Here is a 16828-nt window from a genome sequence, read left to right as displayed (position 1 = left end):
TCCTTCCTGCCCGTGGAGTGTCAGGAGTACCCAGTCAGCAGGAAGGGAAGCAGCAGGCAGGGGACCTCAGGGTCAGAGCCCAGGCCAGGACTGCCGGCCTGCGAACAGCCCCATAAGCGATGGAAAGCGGCATTTCCCCCCTGATGTGCGCAGGGGCCTGTCCTCTCGGCGAGAGGGGTGGGGGGAGCTCCGGGCCGGGCCGAGCAGGGACCGCAGGGGGAGGGTGTCCCCCCCCCCACTCCTGCCTGTTGGTACAGAAGCAACGACGTCGAAAAGCCCTTTGCTGCCGTGGCATTTGCATCCTCTCGCAAGGAAGCCTCTTTTAGCGTCCAAAGAGGAGTTCACTGGGGCCCAAAGGAACCGACTGACCGCAGGTCCCTAACCCTGCCTCAGAAGCTGCCCCAGGTGGGCTCTTCCCCAGCCACCGCCGCCACGGGGAGGGCTTTCCCGTGAGCGCCCGGCGGTCCCAGCATGTCAGAGTCAGGGAAGACCCCAGGCCTGACCCCGGGTAGCTGCCAGCAAAGTGGCGAGGCTCCGATTCCACCCCACCCGAGGGAAGATCCGGGAGAGGCCCCGGCCGCCTGGTCTGCGGCCACACGCCAGCAGCCCACAAAGCATCCCTTTGTCGGGATCCTGCTCCCTGCCGACTGGGCAGTGCAGGGGGGCCCCGACAGCCCCGGCTGTCCCCTCGCTGCCAGGGTTTGAGTGGGGCCCCTAGTCTCACCCTGGACTCCGGGATCTCAGCGGGGGCAGAGGCCGGCCACGCCGCAGACCCCTACCCCCAGATCTGCAGCCAGGCCTCCAGTTTTAGCAGGTGGGTGTTTGCCCGCCCATCCCCCATCCCCAGTTTGGGATTCAAATGGAGGCCACCACCCCTTTTAACATTAAACACTCCAACCTGATCCTGTAGCCCGCACCCTCCAGGAAGCCTGCCCAGGACCCCAGGGTGGCGCTGCGGAGCCTTTGAGGGGAGCCGGGATCCACGGGAAGGGGTGGGGGTGGGGGGGGCAAGAGCTGTCCACACCTCGTGGCCGTCCTGGGCGATAAGGCATAGGACACCAGGCAGGGACCCCACGAACCCAGGCCACCCTTCCTGCCAAAGCCCAACACAGGACATCTGGAGGGCAGTGGCCAACCTTAAACACAGCCCACGCCCCTCCCCCGGAAACCACCTCGCTTTGGTTCCTGGCCCAGCTCCTGGAGATTGGGGGCGGATGGGGAGCTGAGGGCCTGCCCCCAGGGCAGCATTCTGTGCATTCCTGCTGGAGGAGGGGACAATGGAAGGTGCCAGCAGGTTGGGAGTCTCAGGGGCCTTGCCCCTCCCCCAGACCCTCCTAGGAAGGCCGGCAGCCAAACTTACCTGGAGGTCTGCCAGCTTGGCCTCTCACAAACCTTCCTGGTCCCTCTGCCATTTCTGTCCTTACCATGGTTACCCTGGAGGATGGGCGGGAACCCCCAGGAGACAACAGACCCTCCACCCCGGGGGTCCCTCCACTCCCCCTTGGGGATGAACTGGGCTGCAAGGCACTTACGTGGGCCTTGCACGCAAGGGCACATGTGGTCACTGGCACCTCTTTTGGGGTGTCACTGCTGTGCTCAGAAGCCCAGCGTGGCGTGCAGGCCGCGGTGGCTCCTGGCTCGAGCTGCCTGGCACCCCTCACCCACCGCCAGGTCCACGTCAGGAGCACTGGCCCACGCCGAACGGGGACCAGGCTTGCTCTGCAGCGGATCCGACAGCAGAGTCCCGGGGTCCCAGCCCCGCAGGGAAGGCCTGGCCAGGGCCTCATTCTGTGCTCAGCGAGTCCCCAGCAGGCCTGAGCAGCTGGCCTCTACCCGCTCCCCGGCCCTGGTCCTCCTCCCACCCACCCACACCCGCCTTGTAGCGCACGGGCCACCGCCTGTGCCGGCTGATTTCCCCTGTGCCCACTGTCACAGGGCCTTTGCACCTGCAATTCCCCTGCCTGGGATACCTCCACTCTGTGTTGGCAAGTGAACTCTGATCGGTGCGTCCCTTAGGTGGTCTCCTCAGGTGCTCAGGGAAGCCATCCCGACCCCCCAGGTGGCTCTCGCAGGGTTGGGCCCCCTCAAGGCAGCCATGGGTATGGCTAATAGCACGTGGGCTAATCGGGCCCCTACCCAGGGGGAAGAGACACAGTTGCTGAGCTCCGGCAGCCCGGGAGGGTTGCGGGCCAGGCCCCTCGCCAAGGTGGGGGGGGCAGGGGGCGAACAGGCTGGCTCGCCTGCCCCCAGAGCAGGAAGACCAGGTCATGCTTGAGCCCAGCTGTGTGCCAGGCCTGGTGCTCGGCCACGGATGTGCTGGGGAGCAAGGTGGGCCAGGGCCGCAGTCCTGGGGCTTCTGTCCGAGCCAGGGGGACGGTCAGTTAAAAACGAAGCTAGAAAGTGCTGTGCGCACAGTGAGGTCCTTCACGCGGTAGGACAGCAGAGCGGGAGCCAGAAACCAGCCAGGGCGGCCACGGACTCACCTCCAGCGCTGCCCGCACGGACTGAACGCGTTCGGCCGGGAAAGGTGCGCGGGTCTCCAGGATCAAAGGTAGAATTGCACACAGTCCAGCGGGTCCCCTTGTGGGTACGAACCAACATTGCAGGCAGGGGCTCGGAGCGCCGTCTGCACCCCCACGTTCGCGGCACCCTTCCCAGCGGCCAAGGGGTGGAGACAACCCGTGTCCTTCGATGGGACCGCCGGGTGTCGTCTTTCTTACAGCAGAACGGTGTTCAGATTCCACTTACGGGAAATACCTAAAGGGTCACGCTGCTGGAGACAGGGCGTGGTGGGGGAGGGGGAGGGGGCCCTGACCGCTGAGTTCTACGAGACCCACTGGGGACTCCCCAGGAGTCCAGGGAGGGCTGAGCTGGTGAGGACCCCAGGAGATGGAACCAGGGGGAGGGAGCAGGGCGGGAGGCCTGCTGGGGGGCAGTTTGGGGGAACGTGGCCTCCCGTGTGGGCTGCGTGAGCCCCTGGACAGTTCCCGCTGGAGTCAGAGGCCCCGGGAGTCAGACCAGATGTGGCCAGGGACCAGTGCGTGGGGATGCAGGGTCCCTGCCGTCACCTGTGCTCACCGCTGCCCCAAAGCCAGTGGTCTGTGAGCGTCTGGCCACGCGGTCGAACTGCCCTCCACCAAAGACCTAGTGGCTCCCCGAGCCACGAGCCACGCTGCCAGCTTAGTCCTCCCCCACTTGCTACACCTCCTCCTGGGCCCCCGTCCTGCTGAACCACAATCTGCGTTGCGCTGCCCCCCCCCCCCCACATGACCAGTGTGCACATTAGGATCTGAGGTGTGCTGGTCCACACCGGGATCCGTGGGGAGCGCCGTCGGGCCCTGCCTGGCCTGCCCTCCACCCCCGTGGGCCCCTGCCTGAGACCCACAGGCCCTGCTGGCTGCCAGCTGTGGACCCGGAGCCCTCGGGGATGGATGGGGGGACGTGATGGCTCAGACCCCAGGCTCCAGGGAGCACAGTCCCCAGGCAGGACCGCTGGACCTGGGGTCTGCACGTGCAGGCTCTTTCGCCAGGAGCTTTCACCCACTGTCAGGCAGCTAGAGGGCAGCTGGGCCCCTCAGATTCAAATCTGGGTCTGGTCCTGTGAGGAAAGCCAGGCGCTTGCTGGTCTGGAGGCACGGAGAGACTAAAGCCATTCAGCCAGAGGTGGTGGGGCCAGCGCCGTGGGCCCGGGTGTGCCCACCAGCAGAGCCCTCCCCTTGGGGTTAGGAGGGGACACATCCGCTCTGCTCTCTTGCCCTCCGACCCGCTGGACCCTCCTCTCCATGCCCCGCTGCCTCTCCGAGGGCCGCTTCACCTTGTCTGTAGGGGTCGTGAGGTTTAAGTCCTCTGATGCGGTGACTCCTCTCCGTGCCTTCACCTAAATCCTCAGCGTGGGCTGCGGGCCATCCCCCACCTTGGGGCTCCCCCCTGAGCCCCACGGCTGGGAGCAGAGTGGCCTCGAGGGGCACGCCTCCTCCAAGCCCCCAGCAGCCCTGCTCCTGGGCCCACCGCAGGTGTGGCCTACCCCCCGGACGGGCCCCTGGGGGTGCTGTGGAGCATGGCGGGGTGATGGGCCCCCCCGGCTGTGGCTCCCACTCCTCCTCTCCCTCCACTGCCATTCTGGCTCGCAAGACGTCCGAGTTCCCCGGCAAGGGGTCTCGGGCCTGCTCTCTGCTCAGACGGGCAGCACAGAGGAGGCCCCGGGCCTCTGTGCTCCAAGCCCTGACCCAGGTGACACACCTCACGTAGACTCTCCAGGGCTCTGGAGGGCAGGGGGAGCCCATGACCCACAGCTAGTCATCGACCGGGAGAGGCTGGCAGGAGGGCCCATGGAGCGAGCCCCTGCAGTCACTCCATGTGGCTGTCCCAGGCAGGGTCCTCCTGCTCACAACCTCGCCCCCTACCCCCCCCCGGAGGAGAAAGGGATGTGTGCTGTCCCTCGTCCCTGCCTGTGTGTGGCCATGCGGTCACGTGTCCCAGAATTGCCCTGTGGTCTGTGGGGTCCCCTCAGATGGCCACGGTCTGGGCTTCCCCAGGGAAAAAAGCCAAAAGTGACAGACGGTGGGGGGGGGGGGGGGCAGCCCTGCCCCTCGAGGACCCGACTGTCTGCTCTGGGTGGTGACTGGGGCTGCAGGGGAGACTGAATCCAGCCCTGCCCGGTGGACACCAGGGCCCTGGTCCCTGCTGGCCGTGGCCATCATCCTCGTCACCTGTCTTTTGTCCTGGAAAATTCTTCTTCTTTTTTTTTCAATGTTTATTAATTTTGAGAGAGGGACTGAGGAGCAGAGAGAGAGTGAGCGAATCAAAAGTCAGATGCTTAACCAACTGAGCCACCCAGGCGCCCCCGTCCTGGAGGATTCTGGGCGAGGCCCTGGTGGTTCAGATTCGGGCTGCCCACATGAGGCGGTCAGCCTGGGGGAAGGGCCAGAGTGGGCCTTCCGGTCACCAGGTGTGGCCTTAGCTCAGGCCTGGCCTACGTGCTGGTGACACGTCCCCATGGCTGCTGGAACCCCTGCCCCACCGGGGAACTGCCACAGCCCTGTGGCCACTGGGTCCAGGTACCTCCTTGTCTTTTCAGTTTATTTATTCGAGAGAGAGAGAACGACACATCAGGGGAGGCAGGAGCCAGGTCGAGAGTGTCTCCCCAGTGAACAGAAAGGCCGAAGGTGCTTGAGGGTGTGGGGTCCCGGCCCCTGCTGGTGGTGGAACCTGCCCCCGCCCCGCCCCCCACGCTCCACACCCGGCCCCAGCCAGGGCATCCTGGGCTGGGCGCGCCTGGCTCCAGACAGGTGTGTGAGCAGGGGCAGACCCTCTCCTTGACTCCCCTCCAAAGCTGCGCAGGGGAGGGGTTTCCCCTGGGCATTCCGCCAAAGGCCCGGACAGACAGCTGGGTTGAATCCTCTGGATCGTAGAAGCCACCTCTCCCAAACCCAGGCAGAGCAGGCTCGTTCTGGTCGGTTGGAGCATGTGACTGAGGCACAGTAAGAACCAGACGTTCCTAAACTTCCCTGAGGGGTCGCGGCTTGTCAGCCTGCACCGCGGCCACCCTGGCAGAGACGGGCTTTTCCTCTGCTGGCACTGGCTTAGTTGGTGTCGGCACACAGACCCCGCTCCAGGCTGGGGGGGGGGGGGGGGCGGCCCGGCAGCTCGGCGCTGGGGCTGGGGCTCGCCCCCTCCGCTCGCCGGCTTGCTCGCCAACCCTGGGCCCCGCGGCTCCGCTGAGAGTGGGTCCTCAGGCGGCAGCTGGAGACTGCTGAGCTCGCCTGCCCCCCCCCCCAGCTCCCCCAGCCTCTGCTTCCGCCTGACCCCCTTCTGCAGCCGGACCAGCGCCCCGGGGCCCTGCGGCCGGAGGGGGACTGCTGTGCACCGGGGCCATCTGAGGCCGCGCCCCACGGGGCCCGGGGACATCTGTGAGTCCTCGGAGGCGAGTTTGGATCCCTTACACAGAAGGAAACCGGGTGAGTATTTTGGTTCCGCGTCAGCGGCGGCGGACTTGGTGGCTCTCCGCGCACGTGAATTAGGGCAGCACCGCTTCGGCTTCTGCGCGCCTCCCCTCAGTTTAAATCGGATGCTCCCATCTCCTTCCTCTTTTGTCCTAAATTTCCACCGCTTTGTGCAGCTGCACAGCAGCTGTGGCTTCCTGCTCCCAAGAAGGCTGAGGCGCGGGGTGGCTTCGCGGGCTCCCCTCCTCCCGGGAGGGACGGCAGAGCCTGGCCCGGTCACGCCAGGGCGGGCGCAGCAGCTGGGGGACACTCTGTGCCGCCTGCAGGACACAGGTGAGGGCCGGGCACACACTGCCCGGAAGCGGGCCTCGGAGGCGCAGCCGGGAACGCCCAGGGAAGACCCGTGCGAGGGCGCCGGGGGCCGGGTCCGAGGCGGCGGCTACCTGCCCAGGAGAGCTCGGCAAAAGGCAGCCGCCCATCCCCACGGACGCTCCTGGAGGGAGACGCTCCGCCACGGACACCGAACTCGCAGAGCACGGAGTGACCCTGGACACGGTCGTGCAGAAAGCGTCAAGGGCCTACGGGCACGAGAACATGCCGTCCTCAGGGTCCACCCCGAGGTGAAGGTGTTAGGACGCGGGGCCTTGGGGAGCGGAGGGGGTCGTGGGGTGGAGCCTCAGGGGAGGGACTCCAGAGCTCCCTCGCGGGGAGGACACAGCGAGAGAAGTCTGCCGGTGCAGGACCCTGGCCTCGCAGCCTCCAGAGCCGTGGTCGTGGGGCCGTCGGTGGTGTTGGGTTCCGGCCGCGGGGATGCCCTGAGATAGGACAGCCCTTCACCCCTGTTCGTCCATCCCACAGCTGTGCCAGCATGCCGCACCCCCGGAGGTCTGGCCACCTACCCCTGAGGTCAGGACCTGGAACAGGTCTGGGCCGCAAAGGGCCTTCCTGCCCTGTCCCAGGGCCATCTCGTCTCCCTGACGCAGCCTCGGCCCCTGGCTTCCACACCTTCCCCAGAAGAGGGCCACCCAGAGCTCTGGCCCACTGGGGCGGTCTGGGGACGGACATCAGGAGTCCCCCACCTTCCCGTCTGCAGCTCCTGCCAGTGGGAAACACCTGCCCCGGCTGCCCTCCCGCTCTGGGAAGAGCCTCGTGCAGCAGCAGCCCTGTCCCCTCCGGACTGTGAGTCCGGCCGCTCTGGCTTTCCTCTCCCCCGTCTTGCAGGGAAAGCTGGTCCCGGAGGGGAGGGAACACGGCACGGCACGGCACGGCACGGCGTCCAAGAAACAAGGCCCTTCATGCGGGTCAGCTCAGGACCATCTGACCCAAACGCGGGAAGGGTTTCAGCTTTCTACAGCAGTCTGTTTTCAAGGCACGGACATGGGGACAGTGGCCATGGGGGGCTCCCCTGTCCCCTCGGAGAGCACCTGGGGGAAACACCGGTGCCGGTGGGCCAGGCCAGGACCCGTCCACCCCGTCCTGCTTGGTCTCTGGATGAATAGAAAACACGCCTGCACGCAGGGGCACACGCACGTGTGAGCGCACACGCATGCACACACACACGCACACCCCAGCCACGCGGCGGGCTGAAGGGGCTGCACTGCTCTGAAATGCACACTCACCACACGCGTGGTGCTGAGCACGGGCTGAACCCACTCCAGGCTGTGTCATCGGCGGGACCCTCGCGCCGCATCCGGGAGCCTGGAGACGCGAACAGGGGGCGGGGCTAGTCGAGCACAAGTAATTCCTGTTACCCTTACGTCAGGCCGTCAGGCCGTCAGGCCGTGTTGTAAATAACGAACTCACATTCTATCACCCAAGGGCTGCCCCTGCCCCTGCCCCGTGCGGGAGGAGAGTTCTGGGGGTCCAGGTGGTGGGAGAATGGAGCAGGGGTGCGGCTGGGCCGCTGCGAAGACCTGGAAACGCACCACCTCTGCTCACCTGAGTTGGCAGGGCGTCAGGGGGGGCCCCGGGTGCCTGGGGTCGGGGGACTCCCGGGGAGGACTCCTGACCCCAGTGAGGGCAGGCAGGTCGCCGTTCCCCGCCCTTCTGAGACCGCGGCACCCGTTGCAAAAGCCCCGAGGCCTCTTCTGGGTCCACCTGGAAGGAAGGGGCCCGCAGCCCCGGCCCGGCCTCCTGTGCCCCGGTGACCTGGACCCGGCCCCACGGTGGGGGCACCTCGCCAGCACCGCACAGGGGACGCACCTCCACCTGACTGCTCACTGCTCTTCTCCCCGTGACATCACCGTCGGCCTGGACTGATTGATCTCCGCATGAATATTCATGCGACATTTCAGCCAAGACTAGGCATGAATATTCTCAGGAAGGGGACTGGATGGCGGTCAGCATGCTGATGCCCACGCGCCGGTCAGGCTTGCACATCAGCACATCGGCCGCTGGGCCTGTGGGCTTTTGTCTGAACACTCGCCCACGGACAGGGCTGCCACTCAGAGGTCGGTGGGGCCCTGCCCTGCCCAAACACACAGACCTCCCCACCCAGCGACCTAGCCTAGCCGCCCCACCCCATCTTCCTGTGGCCTCCCTCCTGCCTTTCCAGACTCCTCCTGGGCCTCCAGGCCCACACCGGTCCCCACCCTGCCCCAGGTGTCTGCCCCCAGCCCACGGCCCCCTCCGTGACAGGTGACAGGCATGCTGAGGAAAGGCCCCTCTCGGCTTAACCCCGTTCACAGGGCGCCAGCCCCTTCCTGGCCTGGGGCCTGCCCTCAGTGCCCCGCCCCCCCAGCCACCTGCCCCTCTGGGCTTCCCAGCACAGTTAGGAGCAAACCAGGCCCATGCTGGACCCTAGGAGGTTCCGGCTCGTGCCCCCCGGGCTCTGGCCCCAGCTGCCCCCCTCAGCTGGCCAGGCCGGAGCCAAGGACAGGCCAGCACTGCATCATGTCCCCGCCCAGGGCTGGGGAAGCGTCCAGCCCCAGGTCAGGGTGGTAGGTGAGCTGGTCGAACTGGCCAGGGCTGGAGGAAGTCTGGCCTGGCCTGGGCTCCTGTGAGGCCGCACCGGCCCAGGAGTGGGGCTCTGCCCTCTCTTGGACAAGGGCGCGCTCACTTCCCGGGCCCAGGTAGCCCTGCTCACCGCGCACCCTCCTCTGCGGCAGGCCCTCCCCCAGCACCAGGCGCAGAGCCGGCCACACAGCGAGCGCCACAGCAACCCTGCCAGAGGCCCCGTGTGACACAGCCGCCAGCAGGCCTGGGCACGCTGCCCGCGGGGGGGGGGGGGGGGGGGTGAGGGGGAGGGGCGCAGCCCAGGAGCCGCTGAATCAGCGGCTCCCTCCCGCCCTCCCTGTCCCCTCCGGGTAGGGATGCTGCTGAGGCAGGGCGCTCCCGCCTCTGGGAGCTGTCAGGGAGGCGGCAGGCAGCCCCGGGCTGGGATTTCTGGAAAGTGGCTCCTGGGTGCAGAGCAGCAGGCCAGCCTCGAGGGGATGGGAGGAAAGGCCATCCTGGAGGAGCTGGCCCAGAGAGGCCCTTTCCTAACAGCACCAACGAGGGAGAAAGGAGAAGAAAGCTCGCTCCCTTCCCAGAAAGGGCTGAATCAGCACCGAACGCCCTGCCATGCGCCAGCTCCCTCGCCCAATCGCACGCTGGAAGCGACAGGGACCTCTCAAGGTCAGGGACCAGCCGTATCTGTGCAGGGAGCCCCAGCAGATCGCCCTGTCCTCCGCAGCAGCCCCCGGGGGAGGGGGTCACGCCCCGTTCCAGAGAGGGGCCGTGCCCACCCCGGCCGTCCTCCCGGGTGGGGCTGTGTCCTCCTCCCACCATGCAGCTGGCTGCCCCCCCTCTGCCCCGGGAGGGGGGTGCAGGGATGGGGAACGACACGGGGGACCGACTGCCCCTCGAGATGCGACCTCCTCAGGGGCTGCCAGAAGTGCAGAGAGAGCATGAGGTGCCCGGTCGGCTGCCCCGGGGTCTGCACGGCACCCAGACTTTCTCAAATAAGCATCTGGTTTCCAGAAGCTCCCAAGTCACTGCCCCTCCTGGCCGCCATCCCCTCTGACAGCCCCTCGCACCAGCCACGGAGGAGTCAGGCCCTGGGAGTCCCTCAGCAAAGGGACAGACTGGACAGCGAGCCTGAGTGCACAGGAGTGTCCAGAGGCTTCTCCTCCTGCGTCCCGGCACCTGGCTCTGGCCCGCAGGGACCCAGCACCTGCGCCTTTGTTCAAGGAAAGTGCTTCTCCGGTTCCTCCTCGCCCCGCCCCCGCCCTGTGCCTCCCTTTGCTTCTGTCCTCACCCTGGCCTCCCTGCGACCTTGCCAACTGGACCATCCTCCTGCCTGGCTTCCCTCTCCCCCACACCCACTGCCTCCGGGCCAAGCCCCAGCCTCAACCCCCCCCCCCACCCCCAGCTCTCGGGCAGGCCAGGTTCCCAAATCAAGGGCCCACTCGCCCCCACCTCCGACCTGTCCCATCACCGGGGGCAGCACTGCCACCTGCAGAACCTTCCAGATGCCCTCTGAGCCCATCTTCTCCCACCTGGAGTCCCGCATGAGCACCAGGGGCCCCCCCTGCCCTCCCAGCTCACTGGCTCTGCGGTCCGGTCAGACCAGCTCCGGCTCCTGGCATTTACCAGCATGGCCCCGGGACCTGTGCTCAGGCCAGGCTTCGTCTCCACTTGGCCCCGGCACCTGCCTCCTCGTGGCCAGCCTCCAGGCCTGTAGGTCATTCCTTTCTTCTCGAAGATGCCGAGCCCACTATGAGCAGATGCTCTGCTCCGAAGAAGACATCTCAGCAGGAAGCCTGCTCTCCCCAGAAGCTGCCCTCACGGGTCACCCTCCCCAGCTGAGCCAGCCACCGCCTCACGTGGTGCCCCGGGGCCCGGACCACTCTGAGTGGCAGCTCCTTAACTGAAACCTCACATCCCACTCCTGCCGTCCACCCGCCCGGGACCCTGCATGTTGTCCTCGAAGAGAGGGGCTGAGGGCAGGGGTGACTTCAGCCCCGAGGTGGGTGGGAGTTGGCGGGAAACCCCTCACTGGACGGCACCTCAAACCCCGAGGGCTCGCGCTCACCAAGCACCATCACAGCCTGCTTGGTCCACTACCTGGGAGCCACGGCACCTGGGTCAGGCCTCAGGGTCCCGCGAGGCCGGTGGCGCAGCAGCGCCCCCGCCACGCAGGCCTCGGGCACCTGGGAAGACAGCACCCCCGCCGGCCTCAAACCAGGCGAGGCCCCGGGAAGGCCAGCGTCCTGAGGCTCGGTGTGCCGGGGACGACGCCTACAGGTGCACACCCGGCCCGGCCCCAAGGGCCGCCCGAGGCGGGACAAACGCCACCTCCTGAGCAGCCTCTGCCACTCTCGGGGATGTTACCAGCTCTGCCATCGAAAGCTACCCCCCGCATGACTTGGATTGTTTTCTTCTGAGAAAACCCTCCGTTCCACAAGATTCCAGAAGCCGCAGAGAACGGCCTCTCCGTGGCACTTTCTGGCTGCCACAGCAGCTTGGAGGGATGCCGCCCTCGTCAGTGAGCTGGGAGAGTCAGACACGGGCGTCCCTGCACAGAAGGCAGGAAACCCTGACAAGCTGAGGGTGCTAAGTGATCAGGCATCTGTCATCTTTCCGAGTGTTTGGTCACTTACGCTTTTTTTTCAGCAGGCTCCACACCCAGTGGGGCCTGAACTCACCACCCTGAGATTTGAGACTCGCACGCTCTGCGGGCTGGGCCGGTCGGGCGCCCCATGTGCTTTTGGTTAAATAAGAACCACGACTTTAGTTTTCAGCCAGGGTTTTCTCCGCACACACGTATCTTCCCCTGAAGTGGAACTCACGCTGTGCTCACTTCTGTGACCTGTTTCTACTCACCGCACGGGCGTCCCCTCGCCCTGTAAGGACCCTTCACACCTGTCTGCTGGTGGGAGTCGGCCCTCGTGGACCCGGCCACGGCCCCCCACCGGCGCTGCCACTGTGCCTGCCATCCTGACCGCGTCCCCAGGACTCTGAGGTCGAGGTGGGCCCGCCAAAGCCCACCACGTCTGTTCCTCCCCTGGCATCATAGAGGACTGCTTTAACACGCTCCCAGTGTTACTCGTGACAGACGCCATCTGCGACGTTTTCGGTTGGTTACATCCTTAAAGACTAAAACAAGATTTTGAGCTTCAAACAATCACTCTGTCAACATGTTAAAAAAATAAGTTTAATGCAGGTGGCTCATTTCAATAAAGAATTTGACAGGCACTCGAGACGCGGAGTATCTTTGTGTTCAGCGCGCCACCCCCTCGCACGGCCGGACCCCTCCTGCCGTCCTGACTTCGCGGACACGTGCCCACCCCACCGACGGGAGCTCTGGGGGAATCCGAGTCAATTAACACGAAACGAAACTTTGAGGAAACAGCATGACTTAGTGCAAAAGATTCTGCGGCGCTGAGCAGTGGCGTGCACGCAGGTCAGCTCCCCGCCTGCCGTCCGGGGAACTAAAAGAAGGGCGCACCAGGAGCCTTCGGGCGGCCCTCGGGTCGGCGATCTGGAAGCTGCAAGTCAGAGCGCGGTTCACCGCCGAGCGCCCTTCGCCTTCTCCACCTGCCTTGGGGCTCTCTTCCAGTGGGACCCAACCGTCCGACAGCTCCCTACCGCCGCCACCGGACTGCCCGGCCAGGCAGGGCCAAAGGGGCACTGCCCACACCCGGGGGTGGGGGTGGGGACAAGCTAGGGTGAAGCATGGGTCTGTCACTCCCTAGTATGGGGCTGTGTCCTGTCCCTGGTCTCTGCCTGTTGCCCCAGCACGATTAGTCAAAGCGCCTTCTCACTTGCCAAGAGACCCACAGTGACTACTGAGCCCCCAGGCCACTCCGTCCTCCTCTGACAGACAAGGCCAAGGCCAGGGGTCCGGGCAACACACTGGCCCCCGCTGGACTACCAGCCCTTTGTTCTCTCCCGCCCCCCGTGCATTTCTGCGTTTCACTCCACAGCTGCTCTGGCGGCCACCAGGGCAGGAGCACGGGGCTGAACGTCCCTGGCTTAGAGGCCCGGCCCTGGGGCACACGCATAACTCTAAGAGGTGCTTTTTACACAGAAGCTTTGCTTGTGCTTCTGCGGTGCCCGCTCAGGCCGTGCCGCACCTCCTCGAGACCTCTGACGTCAGCTCCGTGCACGTGCGGTTCCCTTCCAGCCACCCCTCCGAGGAAGAGAAGCCAGAGCCCCTCCCCCAGCAAGCAGGGAGTTAAGCTGCCGCCTCAGAAATCCACACTTGAAGAGGCTGTGGCGTCCAACCTGACGTCAACAAACCGGCCGAAGAAGACGGGCCTGCCCCGGACCCAGCACTGCCCTGGGCCGGCCCCTGATCTAGGGAAGCTGCCAAGGCCGCCCGCACCCCCACCAGACTGCATCTAAGCAAACCAACAAGACCCTGAAGCCTGGCCTGGGACGCAGGAGCCCCTGCGCCTCTCAGGGTCGCAGACGCAGAGTGTGCGAGCCGTGCGCGGATTCGGTGGCCCAGGGCAGAGGGAAGACAGCCTCGTGGCAGTGTGGTACCTCAGCAAACTGAGCCCGACGCTCCCCTGAGGCTGGGGCAGGGACTGGGGGTTCGCGGGAAGGGGGCCGGCGGCTGGCCAGGACGAACTCGCACACCCCGGCCCCCGCCTGCGTGCCGGACAGGCAGCAGGGACACACAGGCTCCCCCGGGGGCAGATGAGGCCAACGGGGCCCACCCTGGCAGCGCCGGGGGTTGGAAGTACAGGCTGGCGGCCACGGGCGCCGGACCGACACGGGCACACCAGGAAGATCGGGGCGGAAATCCGGCAGCAGAGGGGGGCACCGGCGTCCCCTTCGCGGCGCAGCCTCAGCCCCCCTCCCCCACGTGCTGGGGGCGGGGCGGACGCCTGGGCCGACCCCCATCCGTGAGCCGGCTCGGGAAGAACAAGGACCTGACCTACCCCGTCGAGGAGAGCACGGCCACAGGCGCACCCACCGCCACCGGTCGGGCCAGAGAAACCCCAGAGCCAGGCCCGCCGCTGCCCCTCACATGTCCACGAAGACCATGAAGCACCAGCCCAGGCCCCCAACCAGCAGCACGGTTACTCGGATCCCGTAGATGAGCAGCTCGTTCAGGAGGCGGAAGTCGACGCGCCGGCGGCCAAGCAGCAGCAGCAGCACCGACAGCTTGAGCTGGAAGCGCAGCAGGACGCGCACGCCCAGGTACTGCAGGCAGAAGAGGGCGGCCAGCGCGCCCCACAGCGTGGCCGTGAACAGGCTGCAGCTAAAGTAGAGCAGGAAGCGGATGAAGCCGTAGAGCCAGCGCGCCCGGATGTAGACGTCGAAGTTGTTGTACTTAGTGCGCGCCAGGCGGGAGGTGCGCGCCGGCCCGCAGGCTGCGTGCAGGCAGGTGGTGTGCGGGCCGTGGAAGGAGCGCACCCGCCGCGGGATGGGCATGACCGGCATTGGGGCCGGGGCGGTGGTGCTAGCTTGTGGCAGCGGTGGTGTCCGGGCAGTGGTCAGCATAGGCGTCATGGGCACCTAGGCCTGGAAGCCAGCAGCTGAGCCCTGGGGGAGGCGGTGGCCTGCAGGAAAGCGACAAAGAGGAGCCGGGTCAGCCCCGGGACGATGTGAGCAGGTGCATCCGTTCTGGGAAAGCAGCCAGCCCTGGGGCCGCAGCGGAACTGAGTCTAGGTCGGGGGATCTGCTGGGGGGGGGGGGGGGGGGGGGGGAGGGGCGGGGGCGGGGGGTGTTGCTCTTTCCACAAGCACTACTGGGGACACTTCACGGGGACACAGACGGAGGAGTTCGCCTCAGCAACTTGACAGGCCAAGTGCTGCAGACAGCGGGTTGCGGGGCTCCGAGGTCACCTGCTGGGCCTGAACCCTGGCGCGGTCACCCACTACGAGCAAGCTGGAGCGGTTTACGTCACCCTCCCATCCCTGCTCTGCAAAGCAGGGATGCTCGCTGCGCTGTGCTCCCCAGGGTGCTGGGGGTTAGCTGGTGGCCGTGCCCGGCAGGCAGAGGACAGCTGACTGCCAGTGGTGCCATCACAGGCCCACAGACTGGGCGCAAGGAAAGGAGAAATAAATACCAAGTGGCTCTCTAGTAACTGCCACTCACAGGTCGCCTAAATAACTTGTGGGTGGAAAAACATGCAAGTACAGGACGTGTGAGACCAGGGCGGCCAGGTTGGTTGCGGGCTCGGGAGACACATCACACAGGGGCCCTGCCGCGGGGACCCGGGGTCTGCGCTGAGGGCCGCGGAGGCGGCGGCCGGGCGCGTCCAGCCCTTCCCGCAGGCTTGGCCAGAACCTGGTCCCGCGCCTCCGGGCGGCTCCGCGCGGCTCGCCTCGGCCCGGCCTCGTCCGCAGGGTCCCCGCCCGCTCCCTGCTCGTCGCGGGGACGCGCCCGCCGCCGCCGCCGCCGCCCCCACGCACGGTCCTCCGGCGCCGGCGCCGCGGGCTTCCGAGGCGGGCGAGGACCGGCGGGGACCCGGCACGCGGCGGCCGCCCGCCACCCCGGGGCAGGCCCGCCCGCCGCTCACCAGGTGCCCTCTCCGCGCCGGCGTCCGTGGAGGCCGGCGGTGCGGGCGGCCGGGCCGGCGGGGCCCCCCGGCACGAGGGGCTGCAGGAGCAGGGCGGCCGCATGGTGCCGATGGCGCGGCGACTGCGGGTCCCGGCCGCTCACGCGTCCCCGCCCGAGGGCGCCCCGGAGGGCCCGGGGCTCGCGCGCCCGGCGGCCGGCAGCGTTTGGCCCAGCGTGGGAGCCGTAGCGCCGTCCCTCCGCGGCCACCGTAGGGCTTCCCTCCCACCCCTCCGCCCGTGCCGACACCGAAGGCGCCTCCCTTCCCCCTGCTCGGGCCGACTGCGAGCGGCCGGAACGCGGCCCTTCCCCAGGGCGTGCGTGCTTACGTGCCTGCGTGCGCGCGCGGCCCTTAACGTTGCCGACCGAACCCTCGCACCGCGTACGCCGCCGGCGGCTCGCTCTGTCTTGCGCAGGCGCAGATCGTGGGCAGCTCCTCCGCGCACGCGCCGCGGTGCCCGAGGCGGCTGGCGGTGCGCAGGCGCGCGCCCGCGAGGGCTGGGCTGTGAGCGGCGCGCTCCTCGAGTAGCTGCGGAGGGTCCACGCTGGTTCCGGACCGGCCGCGGCCGTTCGCGTGTGCGACCCGCAGGGCTGCGGCCGGGCGGGGGGGCGGGGGTACGGGGTGGGGGGTGGGGGCGACTCCAGCCGCAGCCCTGGGCTTGCCCCTTCCTGGGACAATGAGGATGCAGTGCAGGCTTAAGCGTTTCGACCCGACTGGGTGTCATCATCGTCGCGGGGACACTGGGTGCCCCTAGAGTGTCCGAGTCCTCTCAAGCTTGGGGGTCTGCGGGCCACACACTCGTGGACGCGGCTGTCTGTGCCACCGGGGGCTGGGCTTGGTCGCAGTTGTCTGTGGACGCTGATGGGTACCTTCACGGTAGCTGCCGGTGTGGTGGGCTGCCCTCCTCCAGGCTGGCCACCGGGCTCTCCCCATCCGCTGGCACCCCTGAAGTTAGCCTAACCCCAGCGCACTCACCTCCTAGCTCTGACTCACTGGGCATGCGGTCCTGGCTCTCCGCTGGCGCCCAGCTGGTGGGGAGGGTCTGGCAGGGTCAGGATGCGGAACTGGTGGGGGGAGGCAGGTAGGCCTGAGGCCGGGAGAGGTTTGAAAAGTGCCCACAGCGCCTGTGAAGGGGCAGCGGGAGAAGATGGGAGAGAAGGGGGAGATGCTAAATATTTCTTGAAACGCGGTCTTTCTGTGGCCTGGGATTTTGCAGTGGCCCCTGCTCCACCCTCCACCCTGAGGTGGTGGTTTTCCTCTCCAGCCCCGGGTCCAGCCCCCTCCCCTTGGGACCCCCCCCCCCAGGCCCCCTCCTGGGCTCTGTGAGGAGGCCCCATTGCTCTCATATATGACCTTTCCCTTCACACTTGCTTGTCCTGCTCCTCTGCTG

At 67.1% G+C, this 16828-nt stretch overlaps 1 protein-coding gene across 3 annotated transcripts; it reads right to left on the bottom strand.

Annotated features, from left to right (window-relative positions):
• Nucleotides 1–12064: 12064 nt before the first annotated feature.
• TMEM250 (transmembrane protein 250) lies at nt 12065–15855 on the bottom strand. Of its 3 annotated transcripts, none has more exons than XM_047831083.1 (2): nt 15771–15855; nt 12065–14437 (listed from the first exon to the last, which is right to left on the bottom strand). In XM_047831083.1, the coding sequence occupies exon 2, from the start codon at nt 14385–14387 to the stop codon at nt 13899–13901; it is 489 nt and encodes a 162-aa protein (XP_047687039.1). In that variant the 5' UTR covers nt 14388–14437; nt 15771–15855; the 3' UTR covers nt 12065–13898. The 3 variants fall into 3 exon arrangements, with proteins under 3 accessions (XP_047687039.1, XP_047687040.1, XP_047687038.1); XM_047831084.1 differs by having other exon boundaries at nt 15767–15841; XM_047831082.1 differs by lacking the exon at nt 15771–15855 and adding an exon at nt 15400–15702.
• Nucleotides 15856–16828: the final 973 nt, after the last annotated feature.

This window comes from Prionailurus viverrinus, chromosome D4 (assembly GCF_022837055.1).
Source record: "Prionailurus viverrinus isolate Anna chromosome D4, UM_Priviv_1.0, whole genome shotgun sequence".
In the NCBI taxonomy this organism is placed as follows: Eukaryota; Metazoa; Chordata; class Mammalia; order Carnivora; family Felidae; genus Prionailurus; species Prionailurus viverrinus.
Note: the sequence above shows the minus strand (reverse complement) of the source record. Positions and strands in the feature narration are given on the sequence as shown.

Bases quoted from the DNA above. Each gene is read 5' to 3' on its own strand.
- TMEM250 (XM_047831083.1), bottom strand. From the start codon at position 14,387: ATGACGCCTATGCTGACCACTGCCCGGACACCACCGCTGCCACAAGCT.